The sequence below is a fragment of the Oncorhynchus tshawytscha genome, linkage group LG12, assembly GCF_018296145.1.
Source record: "Oncorhynchus tshawytscha isolate Ot180627B linkage group LG12, Otsh_v2.0, whole genome shotgun sequence".
Taxonomy (NCBI): Eukaryota; Metazoa; Chordata; class Actinopteri; order Salmoniformes; family Salmonidae; genus Oncorhynchus; species Oncorhynchus tshawytscha.
In genome coordinates this window covers 21,261,584-21,278,784 of record NC_056440.1, presented here as the reverse complement: position 1 = coordinate 21,278,784, position 17,201 = coordinate 21,261,584, and the positions used below count along the sequence as shown (strand labels likewise).

General features: G+C 39.2%; 1 protein-coding gene across 3 annotated transcripts in view; it reads left to right on the top strand.

Moving 5' to 3' along the window:
• The window catches only part of LOC112262700 (semaphorin-4C-like), a 116,870-nt gene that overhangs the window by 68,506 nt on the left and 31,163 nt on the right, over nt 1-17,201 (top strand). For all 3 annotated transcript variants that reach the window (XM_042331442.1, XM_042331441.1, XM_042331440.1), the window contains exon 2: nt 6,958-7,151. In XM_042331442.1, the coding sequence (XP_042187376.1) occupies nt 7,049-7,151 (103 nt within the window). In that variant the 5' untranslated portion in view covers nt 6,958-7,048. The remainder of the gene's footprint in view (nt 1-6,957; nt 7,152-17,201) is intronic.

The window sequence follows — 17,201 nt, the reverse complement described above, 5'->3', positions numbered from 1 at the left end:
AAGGGAGGGAGGGATAGAGAAGGGGAGAGAGAGAGAGAGAGAGAGAGAACACGTCACAGTCAGTGACCTCTCTCTGCCTAGACATCTGTGACTTCTGGAAAGATCATGGGTTCAAAGGTCACGATACCTCGTCAAACCAGCAATTAGAAGCGAGAAAGGAGGAAGCGAAGAACAGGAAGTGAGGGCATGAGAAGGACAGAGGTTGACCAGAGATATTGAAAACACTTAAGAATGGAGATTCCGCTCAGCTCACTTCCTATCCTAGGCGCCCCTCTTTCCTAATCCTAATCCTTTCCCAAACATCCATCCATCCCCATCGGAAGAAACATCGGTGTGTTTTCCCCCTGGGTGACTTGGCTGAAGCAGCAGAGTCAGAACATGTGCCTTTTTTCTCTCTCAACGTCAGACTAATTAGCTAGCGATTGTCGGAACACTGACTGATATTATTAGCCTGCCGTGTCGTTTCTAATTTGTTGAACGTCATTAGGCAGCCCAGTGAAAACAAGTCCCCACCACCAATCATTAAAAAAGGTGATTGGATACAGCCAGGAGGCCTGCCTGCCTGCCTGCCTGCCTGCCTGCCTGCCTGCCTGCCTGCCTGCCTGCCTGCCTGCCTGTCTGCCTGTCTGCCTGTCTGCCTGTCTGCCTGCCTGTCTGCCTGTCTGCCTGTTTTGAATTTGCGTGACAGGAAGTATAATTTATTCCGTGCATTTCAAATAAATTCAACTTAGTCATAGAACATGAGAGTTTCATTGAATCTCACTGGTAGTACTTCCAGATACCAACGAATATATAACTTTTCTCTGGAAACAGTGTTCATTAACTCTTTTAGCTTTAGTGCTTAGAATTGCCAATTATATTTTCACCAACCATTTCATTTGTTTGGCTTATTTTTGAAGGTTTTAGGGTCAACTTGAGGGTTAAACTAATGCATTCTAGAAAATGCAGTATTTCCCCCATATTTAACTAAATGTTTGTGATTAATGAAATATAATAACCTATAATATTCACATTCAGGTTTTGTTTTCCTTGATAATTTATTTAAAGATTTTTTTCCTGAAAATCAGATGTGTCAACAGTATTTTATATACATGTATATAATGACGTGTTTGATGTTTTATGTACAAGATGTATATTTGATTAGACTACACCTAATATAGAATAGAAGAGGCGTTTGAATTTCATTTAATTTCACTGAATTCAATTATATTTCCTATAATTAAAATTCCAATTGCAATTCTGTATCCTGTTTACTAGTTCAATTCAAATTGAAGAATTTTATTGGAATTTGAGGCATTCTCAATTCAATTCTGAATTCAACACAATCCTGCTGTCTGCCTCCCTGTCTGCCTGCCTGTCTGCCTGCCTGTCTGTCTGGGAAATAGCTACAGTCATGACAGACATGTTTTGCAAAGCTTAGCAGTTCCCTGAGTTGGAATCTGCTATAGGCTTTTGAGGAGAGACACCCTGAGTCCACCCTCGCCCATCTCTTTACCCTCACCTCCCCCAGCTACAGTATGTTTACACAGGGCTAGTCCTCTTAATCCGACCTCCAGGATGCTCACTCAGTCAATGTCTTATCTCTCAGCAGAAAGAGTGAAAAAAAGAGGAGAGAATGCCATTTGAGATTTGAGGACACTCAGCAGCTTGGGAGATAATGTGAAGCCTTTCGCTGCTGGTTCCAGACACCCTCCATGTTTCTAAACACACAGGCTCTCTTTCTCTATTTCCCTCCTCTCTCTCTCTCTCTCTCCATTCCTTCCTCCCCCTCTCTTCCTCTACTCAACCCTAAGCCAAAGGCCTCTCCATCGATCCAATAAAACCTGAAGTCAGAACTGTGAGCTGTAAGTCATCAAATAGTTTTATCCCGGCCCTCCACTAAGTCCAGTCATTTAAAGCACATTTAGATCATCTTGGACTTTCTCTGTGCGGCTGCTCTTTCTTTCCCAAAAACTAAATCAATAGAAGTCAGATTGGGTGCAGAATGTGCTGTACAGGCTTTGCATCTTAATTCACACCCCAGTCTCCTGAATGGCAAACTGGACACAAAGTCTGCCCATTAAAGCAGACATTTAAAATTCGCGTAACATGTGGGGCTGACTTACATCGAGCAATAAAATGCATTGGCGCAGACAGACATCTCCAAGAGTAAACACAATTTGACATTTTATGCACATTTAGAAGTCAACCTTCTCAAATCAGCAAACTGCATCAAAGTGTTGATTTGGCTCTCTGATGGACACCAGCAGGTGTGGAATGACGATTCCACAGAAGGAGGGAAAGTGGGATACGTTTTATAGTGTACTCCTGTTGCATTTTGAGTGTTTTCAAACTGCGTTTGTGGTAATGTCTGTATTGTTAACCTCCATTATTTAAACAGGCTGCTGTTAGCATCGCCTGTCAAAGACAAAACAAGTTTGTTGTTTGACATAACCATTTAGGAGAATTATCATCAACTACATTGTGTGTTAAATTGTCCTTGCTTTGACATTCATTTTCTGTCTGGTTGACGGGCTGCCAACACACATTAACTTTGCTACCTGGTGTTTCAATGTAATAACTGTCTTTGAATTGGCTTGACAGAACTGATAAGATGTTTATTTTTCTTATTGATTGATTTATTTTCCTTTAATATTCCCCACAAACCCTACCACCCCTCCCCCAATTGGAGTAAATGAATAAACAATAACACTTAGGCTTCTTCCTTCAGCTTATACATATTATACACACTTTACAGACAATCTATTTTACAATAGTTATATTTTGTTTGTTTTTGTCCTGACCTTCCTCTATTTCTGATGTCCATCCAGTTTGATTTCTATTTGTAACTGCTATTTCACAAAAGTTCTGAGCCTATTTACATTTTACAGACTCCGACACAAGACACCCCCACCCCCCCAACCCTCCCGTTTTGCCTCCGGAGTCCGCACCTTTAGGGGGGGTACTGTCACGTCCTGACCATAGAGATCCCTTATTTTCTATGGTAGAGTAGGTCAGGGCGTGACTGGGGGTTAGTCTACTTTATTATTTCTATGTGGGGTTCTAGTTTTATTTTTCTTTGTTGGTGATTTTGTATGATTCCCAATTAGAGGTAGCTGGTAATCATTGTCTCTAATTGGGGATCATATTTAGGGATCTTCTTTCCACCTGTGTTTTGGTGGGATATTGTTTATGTGTCGTTACATGTTAGCACTCCATTGTCGTCATGTTTCGTTTAGTCTTTGTTTGTTGTATGGTTCACTTATTTCTAATAAAAGATGTGAAACCCAGATCATGCTGCACGTTGGTCCGAGTATGCTTCCAACGATCTTGACAACATTTGTTATCTTATTGTTATTAGTCCCACCCTTCAGCTCCATTCAACCCCTCCCATCTATCTCTTAACACCATCCATTTCGGATTTCTAGAACCTTTCTATTCTCCAAGTTCTACAGATTGTAAATTAAAGAAACATTTTTTCTAAAATAATTATTATATTATTAATCGATTGACTATGACTTTTCAAGTCACACAGTATTGCTATTTGCAGCGTTAGTTCTAGGTAAATGTTGCAATTCTTCAGCCATTCCTGGACCTGTGACCAAAAACGAGCTACATATGGACAGGACCAAAATAAATGATCTAATGACTCTGCCTCCTCACAGCAAAATCTACAGGGCTGTGAAGATTGTGTCCCCCATATTAGAGGTCGACCGATTATGATTTTTCAATGCCGATACCGATTATTGGTGGACCCAAAAAAAAGCGGATACCGCTTAATCGGCGATTTTTATTTATTTGTAATAATGACAATTACAACAATACTGGGTGAACACTTATTTTAAATTAACATCAATAAAATCAATACATCAATAAAAATACATTTAGCCTCAAATAAATAATGAAACATGTTCAATTTGGTTGAAATAATGCAAAAACAAAGTGTTGAAGAAGAAAGTAAAAGTGCAATATGTGCCATGTAAAAAAGCTAATGTTTAAATCGTCCCTAACAGATGTCCCTAAATTGTCCCTAATTAATCGGCCATTCCGATTAATCGGTCGACCTCTACCCCATATGTATATATATATATAACGTTCTATTGGTTGCAAGAATTTTGTATAATAATTTAAATTGACAATCCAACATCGTCTTGTGTGTCAATTCATAAACCATGTGCCATGGAATCGGTACATTGAAAAAATCTTCCCAACGATTTTGCAATTTATATGGCACAGCTGTCAATTCTTTGGTCCTTAAATGATACTGGTAAATATTTTAATTTGTCACAATTTTCTATAACCATTTTTGGTCTTTAAAGCAGGTCCGACAGACAAGTTCCTTACTTTCCCCTCTTCCACTTGTCTCTTCTATTTTTGTGGTTATGCTGCAATTAGTTGGTTGTAATTTTGGCTAGAGCAGACATTTCCATAAGTCTGTGTTAGCTGCATGTGTGACATAACTTCACCAGTCCTGTTTATGATCTCATTAACAAAGATTATACTTTTTTTAAATATTGAAAAACATGTTTTTTTTAAATCAATTAGTATATTTGAGGTTAACCACAATATTTGTTGTTTTATTTGTTCTGTTTTTCAGGTGGATTAAACTGAAATTACAACCAACTTTCTAAGACTTGTTTAAAAAATAACTATATTTTGGAGATTATTTCATTCTCAAATAACGAAAGTGAGCAGCTGTAATCTGAATAAAGGGGAAAAGGCCATTCTTGAACATAGGGTGAGACATTCTTACTAATTTACTAGAGAACCATTTTGGATTTAGGTATGACTGATGCCTTTAGTAAGAGGTCTAATGCGTTAATATTTCATATTTTCTGCCCTCCGAATTCATATTCATTATATAAATAGGCCCTTTTAATTTTGTCTGACTTGCCATTCCAAATAAAATGGAATATTTTTTGTTCATATAATTTAGGAAGCAATTCACTGGGTGTAGGCAAAACCATAAGCCAATAGGTAAACTGTGATATGACTGATGAGTTAATCAGGGTGATTTTTCCACAAATAGACAGGTGTTTTCCTTTCCATGGTAGCAAGATCGTATATATTTTTTAACTTTCTATTAAAATTTATTGGAGTGAGATCATTTTTTTCTTTCGGGATATATATACCGAGTATGTCCACATCCACATACGTAATATAGTACACTTAATCATCATTTGGCTTTAATTCAGAGAGTTTAGCAAAAGTATCTAGATCCTCTATGAGGCTGTAGAGGGATTCTAATTGTGGTTTTAAAAGAAAACATGAATCATCAGCGTACAATGACACCTTTGTTTTTAAGCCATGGATTTCTAATCCCTTGATATTATTGTTTGATCTAATTTTAACAGCTAACAATTCGATGGCCATAATAAATAAATATGCCGATAGTGGACAACCTTGTTTTACTCCTCTTGGCAGTTTAAAACTATCTAAGATGTATATTCCAGGAATTTATATATAAACCCCTGTCGTACTTTATCAAAAGCCTTTTCAATGTCAGCTATGAAAACTAGGCCTGGTTTCCCCGATATTTCATAGTGTTCTATTGTTTCCAGTACTTGTCTTATATTATCTACAATGTACCATCCATGTAAAAAAAACCTGTCTGATTAGGTTGAATAATATCTGCCAAAATATGTTTAATTCTATGTGCCAAGCATTTAGCTAGAATTTGTGCATCACAACACTGAAGTGTAAGAGGCCTCCATTTTTTTAAATGGACTGGATCTTTATATATACCACTTGGATCCGGTTTCAGTAATAATGAAATCAGACCTTCCTGTTGCGTGTCGGATAATCTACAGTTTATATAGGCGTGGTTAAAACATACTAATAATGGTCCTCTGAGTATATCAACAAAACGTTTGTTATACTTCCGCTGGTCTGCCTTCCAGCCCTGGAGTTTTCCCAGACATAAAGGCTTTAATTGCATCAAGAAGTTCCTCCTCTGTAATTTGGCCTTCACATGTGTCTTTCTGTACAGATGTTAATTTTACATTATTAATAGGGAAAAATCCATACAATTAGCTTTGGTTAGTGGAGATGGAGGAGACTGAAACAAAAACATATTCTTAAAGTACTTTACTTCCTCTTTCAAATTATTGTTTGGTGAATCGTGAGTGACTCCATTTGTAACAAGTTTCAATAAAACTTGTTACAAAGCATTTCTATGTTGAAGATTGAAAAATAATTTGGTGCATTTTTCCCCATATTCCATCCAGTTCACTTTATTTTTATAATATATTATACACTGGATCTTTCTTGAATAATTTCCTCCATTTCTTTTTGTTTTTCCTCTAACTTATTCTGTGCCTCTATGGTACAGTTTTATTGCTATCTATCTGTACTGCTAGTTCTTCAATTTCCTTTGTTAATATGGACTCTTTTGATCTGAATTGCTTTTGTTTTATAGATGAGTACTAAATTGCATGGCCTCTAATGGCGTATTTAAAAGTGTCCCGTACAATAAGGGGATTTCCTGTACCTTTGTTATGTCGGAAGAAAATCTGTTATAAATTATTCCGTCCTAGTTAAAAATAAGTTATCATCCTGTAGGCTTTGATGACATTTCCAATATCCTCGCCCACGTGGAGATTCTGTAAGAGTAATATATATGCCAATTATGTGATGGTCCGACCGCATTCTGTACCCTATCTACACTTTAACTTTTGGTGCCAGAGAGAATAACATAAGAAAGTAATGAAGACGACTAGCTTGATTAAGCCTCCGCCATGTATATCTCACTAGGTCAGGGTATTTAAGTCTCCGTATATCCACTAATTCCAATATATCTTTGACATTCATGATTTCCTTAAGTGCCTGAGGGTGATAGTTTGTAGTGTGATTTTCTTTACGGTCCATAGAGGTATTTAAAACCGTTTGTGAATGTCGTCCGGCTGCTTGGCTGGGGAGACATAGTGGTTGTGGTTTGTGACGCTTTAACTGACTTTGTTTTTGATCTGTCTTTGGCAGGCTGCCAGAGGCTGTTCCCACACTGTCTATCTCCACTGTCACTCAACATCAACCAGCGAATCAACGGCCTCGCTGAGACTCTATCGGAGCCATGGGTGAGGCTAAGGTCCTGATGTTGCTTCTTCTGATTGGTTGGGAGAAGTCGTTGAGTCTCAACTGGAACCCAATACCACGCAAGACCGTCAGATATCATGGTGAGTGTCTACCTGAAGTCAAACCCTATTCACACTATAGTGCATTGCCAGGGTCCATAGTAGGGTCCATAGTAGAGGTCAACAGATTAATCGGAATGGCCGATTTAATTAGGGCCGATTTTAAGCTTTCATAATAATCGGAAATCAGTATTTTTGGACACCGATTTGGCCGATTAAAAAAAATATATATATATATATTTTTTACACCTTTATTTAACTAGGCAAGTTAGTTAAGAACACATTCTTATTTTCAATGACGGCCTAGGAACGGTGGGTTAACTGCCTTGTTCAGGGGCAGAACGACAGATTTTGTTTTTGCAACCTTCAGGTTACTAGTCCAACGCTCTAACCACCTGCCTTACATTGCACTCCACGAGGAGCCTGCATGGCAGGCTGACTACCTGTTACACGAGGGCAGCAAGAATACAAGGTATGGTGCTAGCTAGCATTAAACTTAGCAAAAACAATCAATCTTCACATAATCACTAGTTAACTACACATGGTTGATGATATTACTAGTTTATCTAGCGTGTCCTGCGTTTCATATAATCGATGCGGTGCCTGTTAATTTCTCATCGAATCACAGCCTACTTCGCCAAACGGGTGATGATTTAGCACTGCCGTTGCACCAAACCTAACCATAAATATCAATGACTTTCTTTAAAATCAATACACAAGTATATATTTTTAAACCTGCATATTTAGTTAATATTGCCTGCGAACATGAATTTCTTATAATTTGGGAAATTGTGTCACTTCTCTTGTGTTCCGTGCAAGCAGTCAGGGTATATGCAGCAGTTTGGGCCACCTGGCACGTTGTGAACTTTGTGAAGTTCATTTATTCCTAACAAAGACCGTAATTAATTTGCCAGAATTGTACATAATTATGGCATAACATTGAAGGTTGTACAATGTAACAGCAATATTTAGACTTAGGGATGCCACCCGTTAGATAAAATACGGAACAGTTCCGTATTTCAATGAAAGTATAAATGTTTGTTTTTTTTAATTATAGTTTCCGGATTCTACCATATTGACGTATTTCTGTGTGTTATTATGTCATAATTAAGTCTATGATTTGATATTTGATAGAGCAGTCTGAGTGAGCGATGGTAGGCAGCAGCAGGCTCGTAAGCATTCATTCAAACAGCACTTTCGTGCGTTTTGCCAGCAGCTCTTCGCAATGCTTCAAGCATTGAGCTGTTTATGACTTCAAGCCTATCAAGTCCCGAGATTAGGCTGGTGTAACCGATATGAAATGGCTAGCTAGTTAGCGGGGTGCGCGCTAATAGCGCTTCGATCGGTGACGTCACTCGCTTTGAGACTTGGAGTAGTTGTTCCCCTTGCTCTGCAAGGGCCGCGGCTTTTGTGGAGCGATGGGTAACGATGCTTCGAGGGTGGCTGTTGTCAATGTGTTCCTGGTTCGAGCCCAGGTACGGGCGAGGAGAGGGACGGAAGCTATACTGTTACACTGGCAATACTAAAGTGCCTATAAGAACATCCAATAGTCAAAGGTATATGAAATACAAATGGTATAGAGAGAAATAGTCCTATAAATACTATAATAACTACAACCTAAAACTTCTTACCTGGGAATATTGAAAACTCATGTTAAAAGGAACCACCAGCTTTCATATGTTCTCATGTTCTGAGAAAGGAACTTAAACATTAGCTTTTTTACATGGCACATATTGCACTTTTACTTTCTTCTCCAACATTATTTGCATTATCTAAACCAAATTGAACATGTTTCATTATTTATTTGAGGCTAAATTGATTTTATTGATGTATTATATTAAGTAAGGGAACACCCCCCTGAAATGGACAAAAATGAATGGGAAGTCATTGGCACTATACGAAACATATACACGGTGTCCAATACCACTCAATTCGGCGTCGTTTCATTCAAAGTTGATCGCAAATGCCATATGGCAAATTCCAAGTGTAACACTCCAAAAATCCAACAGATGGCGAGTGCGCTCCACCGTGATTTTTCATGTTGCAAATGTAGCACAAGTCAAGACCCAAGAGTAAAATTTTTAAAAATGTAACATTTTTTCAAAAACGTATCACCCCCTTAAAAACTAAATTTTACGTTTTTTAATGAAATTTTACGAAATCCTTTTGATTTTTTGTCAATTACACATGTATAAGAACTGTATGAACATACTTTTGTCATATTTGATTATCATTAAAAAAAATATTTGTCCATAGGGCATATGTTTTTTCATTTTGCAATATGATTTCATAGGAAGTCAAAAGTCATTTTTTTGGGGGGGCCAAATGCCATAAGAAATGTCCAAATGCAATATGAAAGATTTGAAAGTGCCAAATCAGGATGTTATGTCTATTTGCCATGTACGATCAATGGAAGTCGGTTTACAAACCCAAAAGTCAGTGAACCATGTCCAAAAGGCATTTATACTACCAAAATGAATTTGAGGGTGAATTTAATCACTTCCGGGTGCTTCAGGAAGCTTAGAATCAACACAGATAGACCTCATAGTGGCCTGATGGATTGTCATCGAAGACAGGTTCATACGGCATTCATAACCCACATAGGCTTCAGGTTGAATTTAGGGGTGCAGGCAATGTATTCCTATGGGGAGAGAAGTCAGTGAAAACTTCTTTTAACTGTTAAGGGTTAATGCTATATGGTCACGGTTAGGCTTGCACTGATCGGGAGGACATCAGGAACGTACCTGAGGTCGAATTGTGCTTCTCACCCTAACGGTTCTCTCACTGTCACCCAAAAGCAAATGAAATTTAGGGCCGGGCTTCATTTTGGGCCTACTTTTTCTCATGGTCACTGTGCTTAGACCAAGCAACCTACGGTCAAGCGGGGCATCTCGTTGAACTCGGCACAGCCTAGAGATTATGGCAATGCCATTGCAGGCTCTGTGTGTCTTTAAGCACCGCACTTTGTCACTCCATCCTTGCTGTGTGTGTGTGTGTGTGTGTGTGTGTGTGTGTGTGTGTGTGTGTGTGTGTGAGAGAGAGCTTTTCTTTGACATCTGTTGGGAGAAATGACTGATTTACAGTTCATGAGGGTTGCCTAATAACACATATGAAGTTTTGAAAAGATCAGACCTTTTTAACCATTCGAAACAGCACCTATGACACCATTTTAAGGCACTTCCGGTTTACACAGGAAGCTGAAAGTGAACACATATCCTCCTTGGGGTAGGCACTTATAGAATATTGAGTTTTAAGTCTGAATGTTAAGAACTGACTGATTTACAGAGGGTTGAATGAGTGTGTGTTATTTCAGAAAATCACAGAAATCTCGCATAGCTCGGAAACACAATTCAAAAAGATTAGTCTGAACACGCTGCAACTGGATCTGTAACTTCTTTTTTTTAAAACACCTTTTTTTGAACATCACCAATTTGACATTGTACGATTTCTCTTAAATTACGCTAGATAAATGGATGGTTCTTTTTTTATTGACACCGTAGGTTAATTTACTTTGACGTGAAGTGGAAAAATTATTGCTCTATTTTCATTTTTGACCTTTAATCCCAGAAAAATGGCCATAACTCACAAACCTTTGAGGCTTAGACGCCATCTTGTTCGGGGCCAACTGCCCATTGTGCCAAACCTATGCTCACCATGTTTCGTCTTTGAAATCTTTTCCACTGAGGAGATTAGGCCACGTCGTGATTGGTGATGTTTTGTTCATTTGCAATATGATTCCATTCGCCCTCTTGTGGGATTTACCGGGAGAGCGGAAAAATGACCAAAATTGAACATTTTATAAAACGGAAACCGAATGTCCGAGAGAGTTCGTTTATTGACTTCCTGGAAGGTCCGGCCCTGCTGCACGGCCCGACGCCGTCCACGAATTTTAGAAACGTTGTCGGACGTCTAGTAAGGGACTGTACATTTGCAATGTGGACTTTCTCACTAACCATATGGCAAATGTCAAAATGTTCCCTTAAGGTATGTTAAAATAAGTGTTAATTCAGCATTGTTGTAAATGTCATTATTACAAATCAATTTTAAAAAGAGTCAGATTAATCTGTATCGGCTTTTTTTGGCCCTCCAATAATCGGTATCGGTATTGGCGTAGAAAAATCATAATCGGTCGACCTCTAGTCCCATGGGGGATCAGTATGAAAAATGGATGTGCTCACTACTCTAAAGCCAAAATCACATGGAGAGACCCCAGAGTAGCCAGTGTCAATTCACATACACTGTATATGCCAACATTGTCATGAAAATCCATAATAAACAGTGGTGTTTGTTTGCTATGTAGCCCCCCAGCGTTACTGTTGTGAGTTCCTTATGAGAGCCAGTGCTAAACTGTTGTTGCTTTGCTAGCTCACAAGGATGTTATAGCTAATAAACCAGAGTTGCTTATAAACAACCGTCTCGTTCTTATACATAAACAGTATTCTCTATTGAAATCCGAGTCCTCTAGTTTTCCAGTTGTAGCCTGACTATGCTATATGCCTTTGATTGAAAGTGTTTTCAAATATGTAGCCTATTTGACTGATAAACCTTAGCTTATAGCCCAATACATTTTAAACTACATCTTTAGTCTACTTAGCATAGGGAAGACATAACGGTTCCTCTAATTCCATTTCTACAAACGACCCACGCAATTGATTTGCTTTTACCAGATTGCTCTGTGTAGACGCCAGAAAAATAGACTTGCTTTCCAATTTGACATGCTATGACGCCGTTGACGCTGTTTTCTCTCAAATGCCTTCTATTTCCAGCGAGAGCACACTAGTTCTCGCACAAAATATTTTTGCTGTTTTCATTTGTCTGTTTTAAGTCCAGCTGTCAATGAAAAACAATAGCAATTGTTAGAAGCGGAGAAAATATCATTTCAGAAGAAGCCTCTTTCTCACTCATATACCACATAACCACCTCACACCTTTATTCTGTCTTTTCTTTTCCTTCACTTCCTTCTCTTTCTTCTCCTTTTTATATCACTCCTCCATCCTTTCTTCTCCTTTTTATCCCACTCCTCCATCCTTTCTTTGCTTTCAGCCCTGATAAGAACCAAACTGCCTGTACTATTCTCACAAAGACATCACACTTCAGCTGTACTTATCAAGACTGCTATTATATAAAAGCAGCCTCTTTTCTTTCTGTCACACTCTTTCCACTCTCTCTCTCTCTCTTTATCCCCCTCTCCCCCACACTCCTTTTCCTGTCCCTGACTCTCAGCCGTCATTGTTAGTGTGAGAGGTGTGGATGGAAACACAATGGAAACCAATCGACAAGCAGTCAATATCAGCGAGAGAGAGAGCATATAGAGAGATAGAGAGCATAAAGAGAGAGAGAGCATAAAGAGAGAGAGAGCATAAAGAGAGAGAGCATAAAAAGAGAGAGAGAGCTTAAAGAGAGAATAGATTAGAAAGAGAGAAATAGAGAGAGTTAGAGAGAGAGAGTTAGAGAAATAGAGAGAGAGTTAGAGAGAGTTAGAGAAAGAGAGAATAGATTAGAAAGAGAGAAATAGAGAGAGTTAGAGAAAGAGAGAGAGTTAGAGAGAGAGAGTTAGAGAAAGAGAGAGAGAGTTAGAGAAAGAGAGAAATAGAGAGAGAGTTAGAGAAAGAGAGAATAGATTAGAAAGAGAGAGAGAGTAGAGAAAGAGAGAATAGATTAGAAAGAGAGAGAGAGTTAGAGAAAGAGAGAAATAGAGAGAGAGTTAGAGAAAGAGAGAAATAGAGAGAGAGTTAGAGAAAGAGAGAATAGATTAGAAAGAGAGAGAGAGTAGAGAAAGAGAGAATAGATTAGAAAGAGAGAGAGAGTTAGAGAAAGAGAGAAATAGAGAGAGAGAGGGAGAGAGAGTAGAGAAAGAGAGAGAGTAGAGAAAGAGAGAAATAGAGGGAGAGAGAGTAGAGAAAGAGAGAGTAGAGAAAGAGAGAAATAGAGGGAGAGAGAGTAGAGAAAGAGAGAATAGATTAGAAAGAGAGAAATAGAGGGAGAGAGAGTAGAGAAAGAGAGAGTAGAGAAAGAGAGAAATAGAGGGAGAGAGAGTAGAGAAAGAGAGAATAGATTAGAAAGAGAGAAATAGAGGGAGAGAGAGTAGAGAAAGAGAGAATAGATTAGAAAGAGAGAGAGAGTAGAGAAAGAGAGAATAGATTAGAAAGAGAGAGAGAGTTAGAGAAATAGAGAGAGAGAGTAGAGAGTAGAGAAAGAGAGAAATAGAGGGAGAGAGAGTAGAGAAAGAGAGAATAGATTAGAAAGAGAGAGAGAGTAGAGAAAGAGAGAATAGATTAGAAAGAGAGAGAGAGTTAGAGAAAGAGAGAAATAGAGAGAGAGAGGGAGAGAGAGTAGAGAAAGAGAGAGAGTAGAGAAAGAGAGAAATAGAGGGAGAGAGAGTAGAGAAAGAGAGAGAGAGTAGAGAAAGAGAGAAATAGAGGGAGAGAGAGTAGAGAAAGAGAGAATAGATTAGAAAGAGAGAGAGAGTAGAGAAAGAGAGAATAGATTAGAAAGAGAGAGAGTTAGAGAAAGAGAGAAATAGAGAGAGAGAGTAGAGAAAGAGAGAGAGAGTAGAGAAAGAGAGAAATAGAGGGAGAGAGAGTAGAGAAAGAGAGAATAGATTAGAAAGAGAGAGAGAGTTAGAAAAAGAGAGGAGCAGATAGCCATAAAAGGAGAGGAAATATCTTCACAGGAGTAAGAGGAGCAACACAGTGATAAAGAGAGAAAAGACAAACACACAGAGCATAACGTCTACAAAGTGTTTTATGTCACGGTGGAGCCGTCTCTGCACACGCAGATCACATAAACATCAAGTGTGTGTGTGTGTGTGTGTGTGTGTGTGTGTGTGTGTGTGTGTGTGTGTGTGTGTGTGTGTGTGTGTGTGTGTGTGTGTGTGTGTGTGTGTGTGTGTTGTTTGGTGGTGGTGGTGCGAGCAAGAGTAGGCCAATAAAGAATGAGGCAGAACAAAGCAGAGAGGGGGAGAGAGAGTGAAGAACAAACACCATTGTAAATACAACCTATATTTGTGTTTATTCATTTTCCCTTTTGTACTTTAACTATTTGCACATCATTACAACACTGTATATAGACATAATATGACGTTTGAAATGTCTTTATTATTTTGGAACTGTTGTGAGTGTAATGTTTACTCTACATTTTTTATTGTTTATTTCACTTTTGTTTATTATCTATTTCACTTGCTTTGGCAATGTAAACATGTGTCCCCTGACAGAAAAACCTTCAAATTGAATTGAATTGAATTGAGAGCTACCAGAGTGTGTATAATGCTTAGCCTAGCAGTCTGAGGGATTTAGTGCTCCCAGGCAGTTTGGGGTGGGTGGTGATGGGGGAGGGTTAGGGAGGGGGAAGTAGGGAGATGGGAGCAGAGATAATATTTATTCCCTCTCCCCCCCACACCCCACCCAGGCCCAAGCCCTACTTCTATAATTATGTGTGGCTAAGTAATTTGGGATCTGAAGAGGAAAAAACACAAGACATTTTTAACTGCTTCTTCCCTCTCTCTACTTCTTCCCTCTCTCTACTTCTTCTCTCACTCTCTCTCTCTCCTCTCTTTCCTTCTCTTTCTTTTCCACTCTTCTCTCATTCTCATTTATCTCTCACATACACTCCAATACACCTCCCTCGTTGCTCCCTGATTTGAGCACGCCTGACTGGAGTATCCATTAGCTGGTTATTTTCGAGCACTTAACAGACATAGACACAGCCCCGCTAGATGCTACTCATCCTAGCCTTTCTTGTGGCCCAGTCAGGAGCAGTTAAAATGGAGTTAGGTGTGTGTGGGGGAGGGGGGCCCCCTCACCCCTCTCCTTGCCAAACCCCAATGACAGCCCTGTAAACCAGCTCTATACAAAGCACAGCATCTGTAGTCTGAGAGAGAGAGAGAGAGAGAGAGAGAGAGAGAGAGAGAGAGAGAGAGAGCCAAACCTTCCATAACAAAGGGAGGGGGAGGGAGGGAGGGAGGGAGGGAGGGAGGGAGGGAGGGAGGGAGGGAGGGAGGGAGGGAGGGAGGGAGGGAGGGAGGGAGGGAGGGAGGGAGGGCTGTTCATTTCTGATTGTTTATTTCATTTTTGTTTATTGTTTATTTTATCTTTTGTTTATTGTTTATTTTATCTGCTTTGGCAATGTTAACATATGTTTCTCATGCCAATGAAGCCCCTCTGAATGGAATTGAATTGAGAGAGGGAGAGGGGTGGGGGTTTGTTTGAAATTCCAGCAGGATGCGTTGATGCAGAGAATGAGACTAAAACTTAAAAGGAAAACCAATGCAAATGAGTGGCATGGATTGAATTATTGGCAGGTTTACATTGCCAAAGAAAGTGAAATAGATAATAAACAAAAGTGAAATCAACAATAAAAAGTAAACAGTAAACATTACACTCACAAAAGTTTCAGAGGAATGGAGACATTTCAAATGTCATATTTTGTATATATACAGTGTTGTAATGATGTGCAAATAGTTAAAGTACAAAATGGGAAATAAATATGGGTTGTATTTACAATGGTGATTGTTCTTCACTGGTTACCCTTTTATTGTGGCTACAGGTCACAGATCTTGCTACTGTGATGGCACACTGTGGTATTTCACGCAATACATATGGGAGTTTATCAAAATTGGATTTGTTTTTGAAGTCTTTCTCTCTCTGCCCACCAATTACGGTAATGAGTGGTTGGGAGGGATGGAGGCAGGGATAGATGGATGGAGGTGAGGTGTGTGATTGGGGGAGAACAGACAGAGAGGACAGACAGTATTTTTTATTTATTTCACTTTTGTTTATTATCTATTTCACTTGCTTTGTCAATGGAGACATATATGTTTCGGTTAGCTGGTTAGCTGGGGTGAAAGAGAAGCAGTTATGATAGAGGAAACCAAGTCTAGATTTAACTTTAGCCTGCAGCTTTAATATGTGGTGAGAGAAGGACAGTGTACCATCTAGCCATACTCCCAAGTACTTGTATGAGGTGACTACCTCAAGCTCTAAACCCTCAGAGGTAGTAATAACACCTGTGGGAAGAGGGTATTCGTCTTACCAAACCACATGACCTTTGTCTTGGAGGTGTTCAAAACAAGGTTAAGAATGCTTGTTGGAGACTAAGAAAGCTTTGTTGTAGATCAGTGGTTCCCAAACTTGTTATAGTCCCGTACCCCTTCAAACATTCAACCTCCAGCTGCATACCCCCTCGAGCACCAGGGTCAGCACACTCTCAAATGTTGTTTTTGCCATCATTGTAAGCCTGCCACACACACTATATGATACATTTATTAAACATAAGAATGAGTGTGAGTTTTTGTCACAACCCGGCTCGTGGGAAGTGGCAAAGAGCTCTTATAGGACCAGGGAACAAATAATAATATAATAATAATCAATAGTTTTGCTCTTTATTTAACCCTTACATTTCAAACCTTATTTGTTAATCGAATAACTCACCACAGGTTAATGAGAAGGGTGTGCTTGAAAGGATGCACATAACTCTGCAATGTTGGTTTGTATTGGAGAGAGTCTCAGTCTTAAATCATTTCCCGCACAGTCTGTGCTTGTACTTAGTTTTCATGCTTGTGAGGGCCGAGAATCCACTTTCACATAGGTACGTGGTTGCACAGGACATCAGTGTCTTAACAGTACAATTTACCAAGGCAGGACACTGAGCGCAGCCCTATCCAGAAATCTGGCAGTGGCTTCTGATTGAATTACATTTTCACAGAACAGCTTGTTGCAATTTTGATGAGGCTCTCTTGTTTAGATATTTGTAAGTGGACTGGAGGCAGGGCATGAAAGGGATAACGAATCAAGTTGTTTGTGTCATCCGTTTTGGGGGAAAGTACCTGCGTAATTCCACATCCAACTCACTCAGGTGCTTCGCTATATCACATTTGACATTGTCCGTAAGCTTGAGTTCATTTGCACACAAAAAAATCATACAATGATGTACCTGTATGTATGAAATACCTGTATGTTGTCCTTGTTAATGTCCCGCATATTGAATATAGTTGCAGAGAGTCCCTGTTATCCTAGATTCAGATCATTCAGGTGAGAAAAAACATCACCCAGATAGGCCAGTCGTGTAAGAAACTCATCATCATGCAAGCTTTTG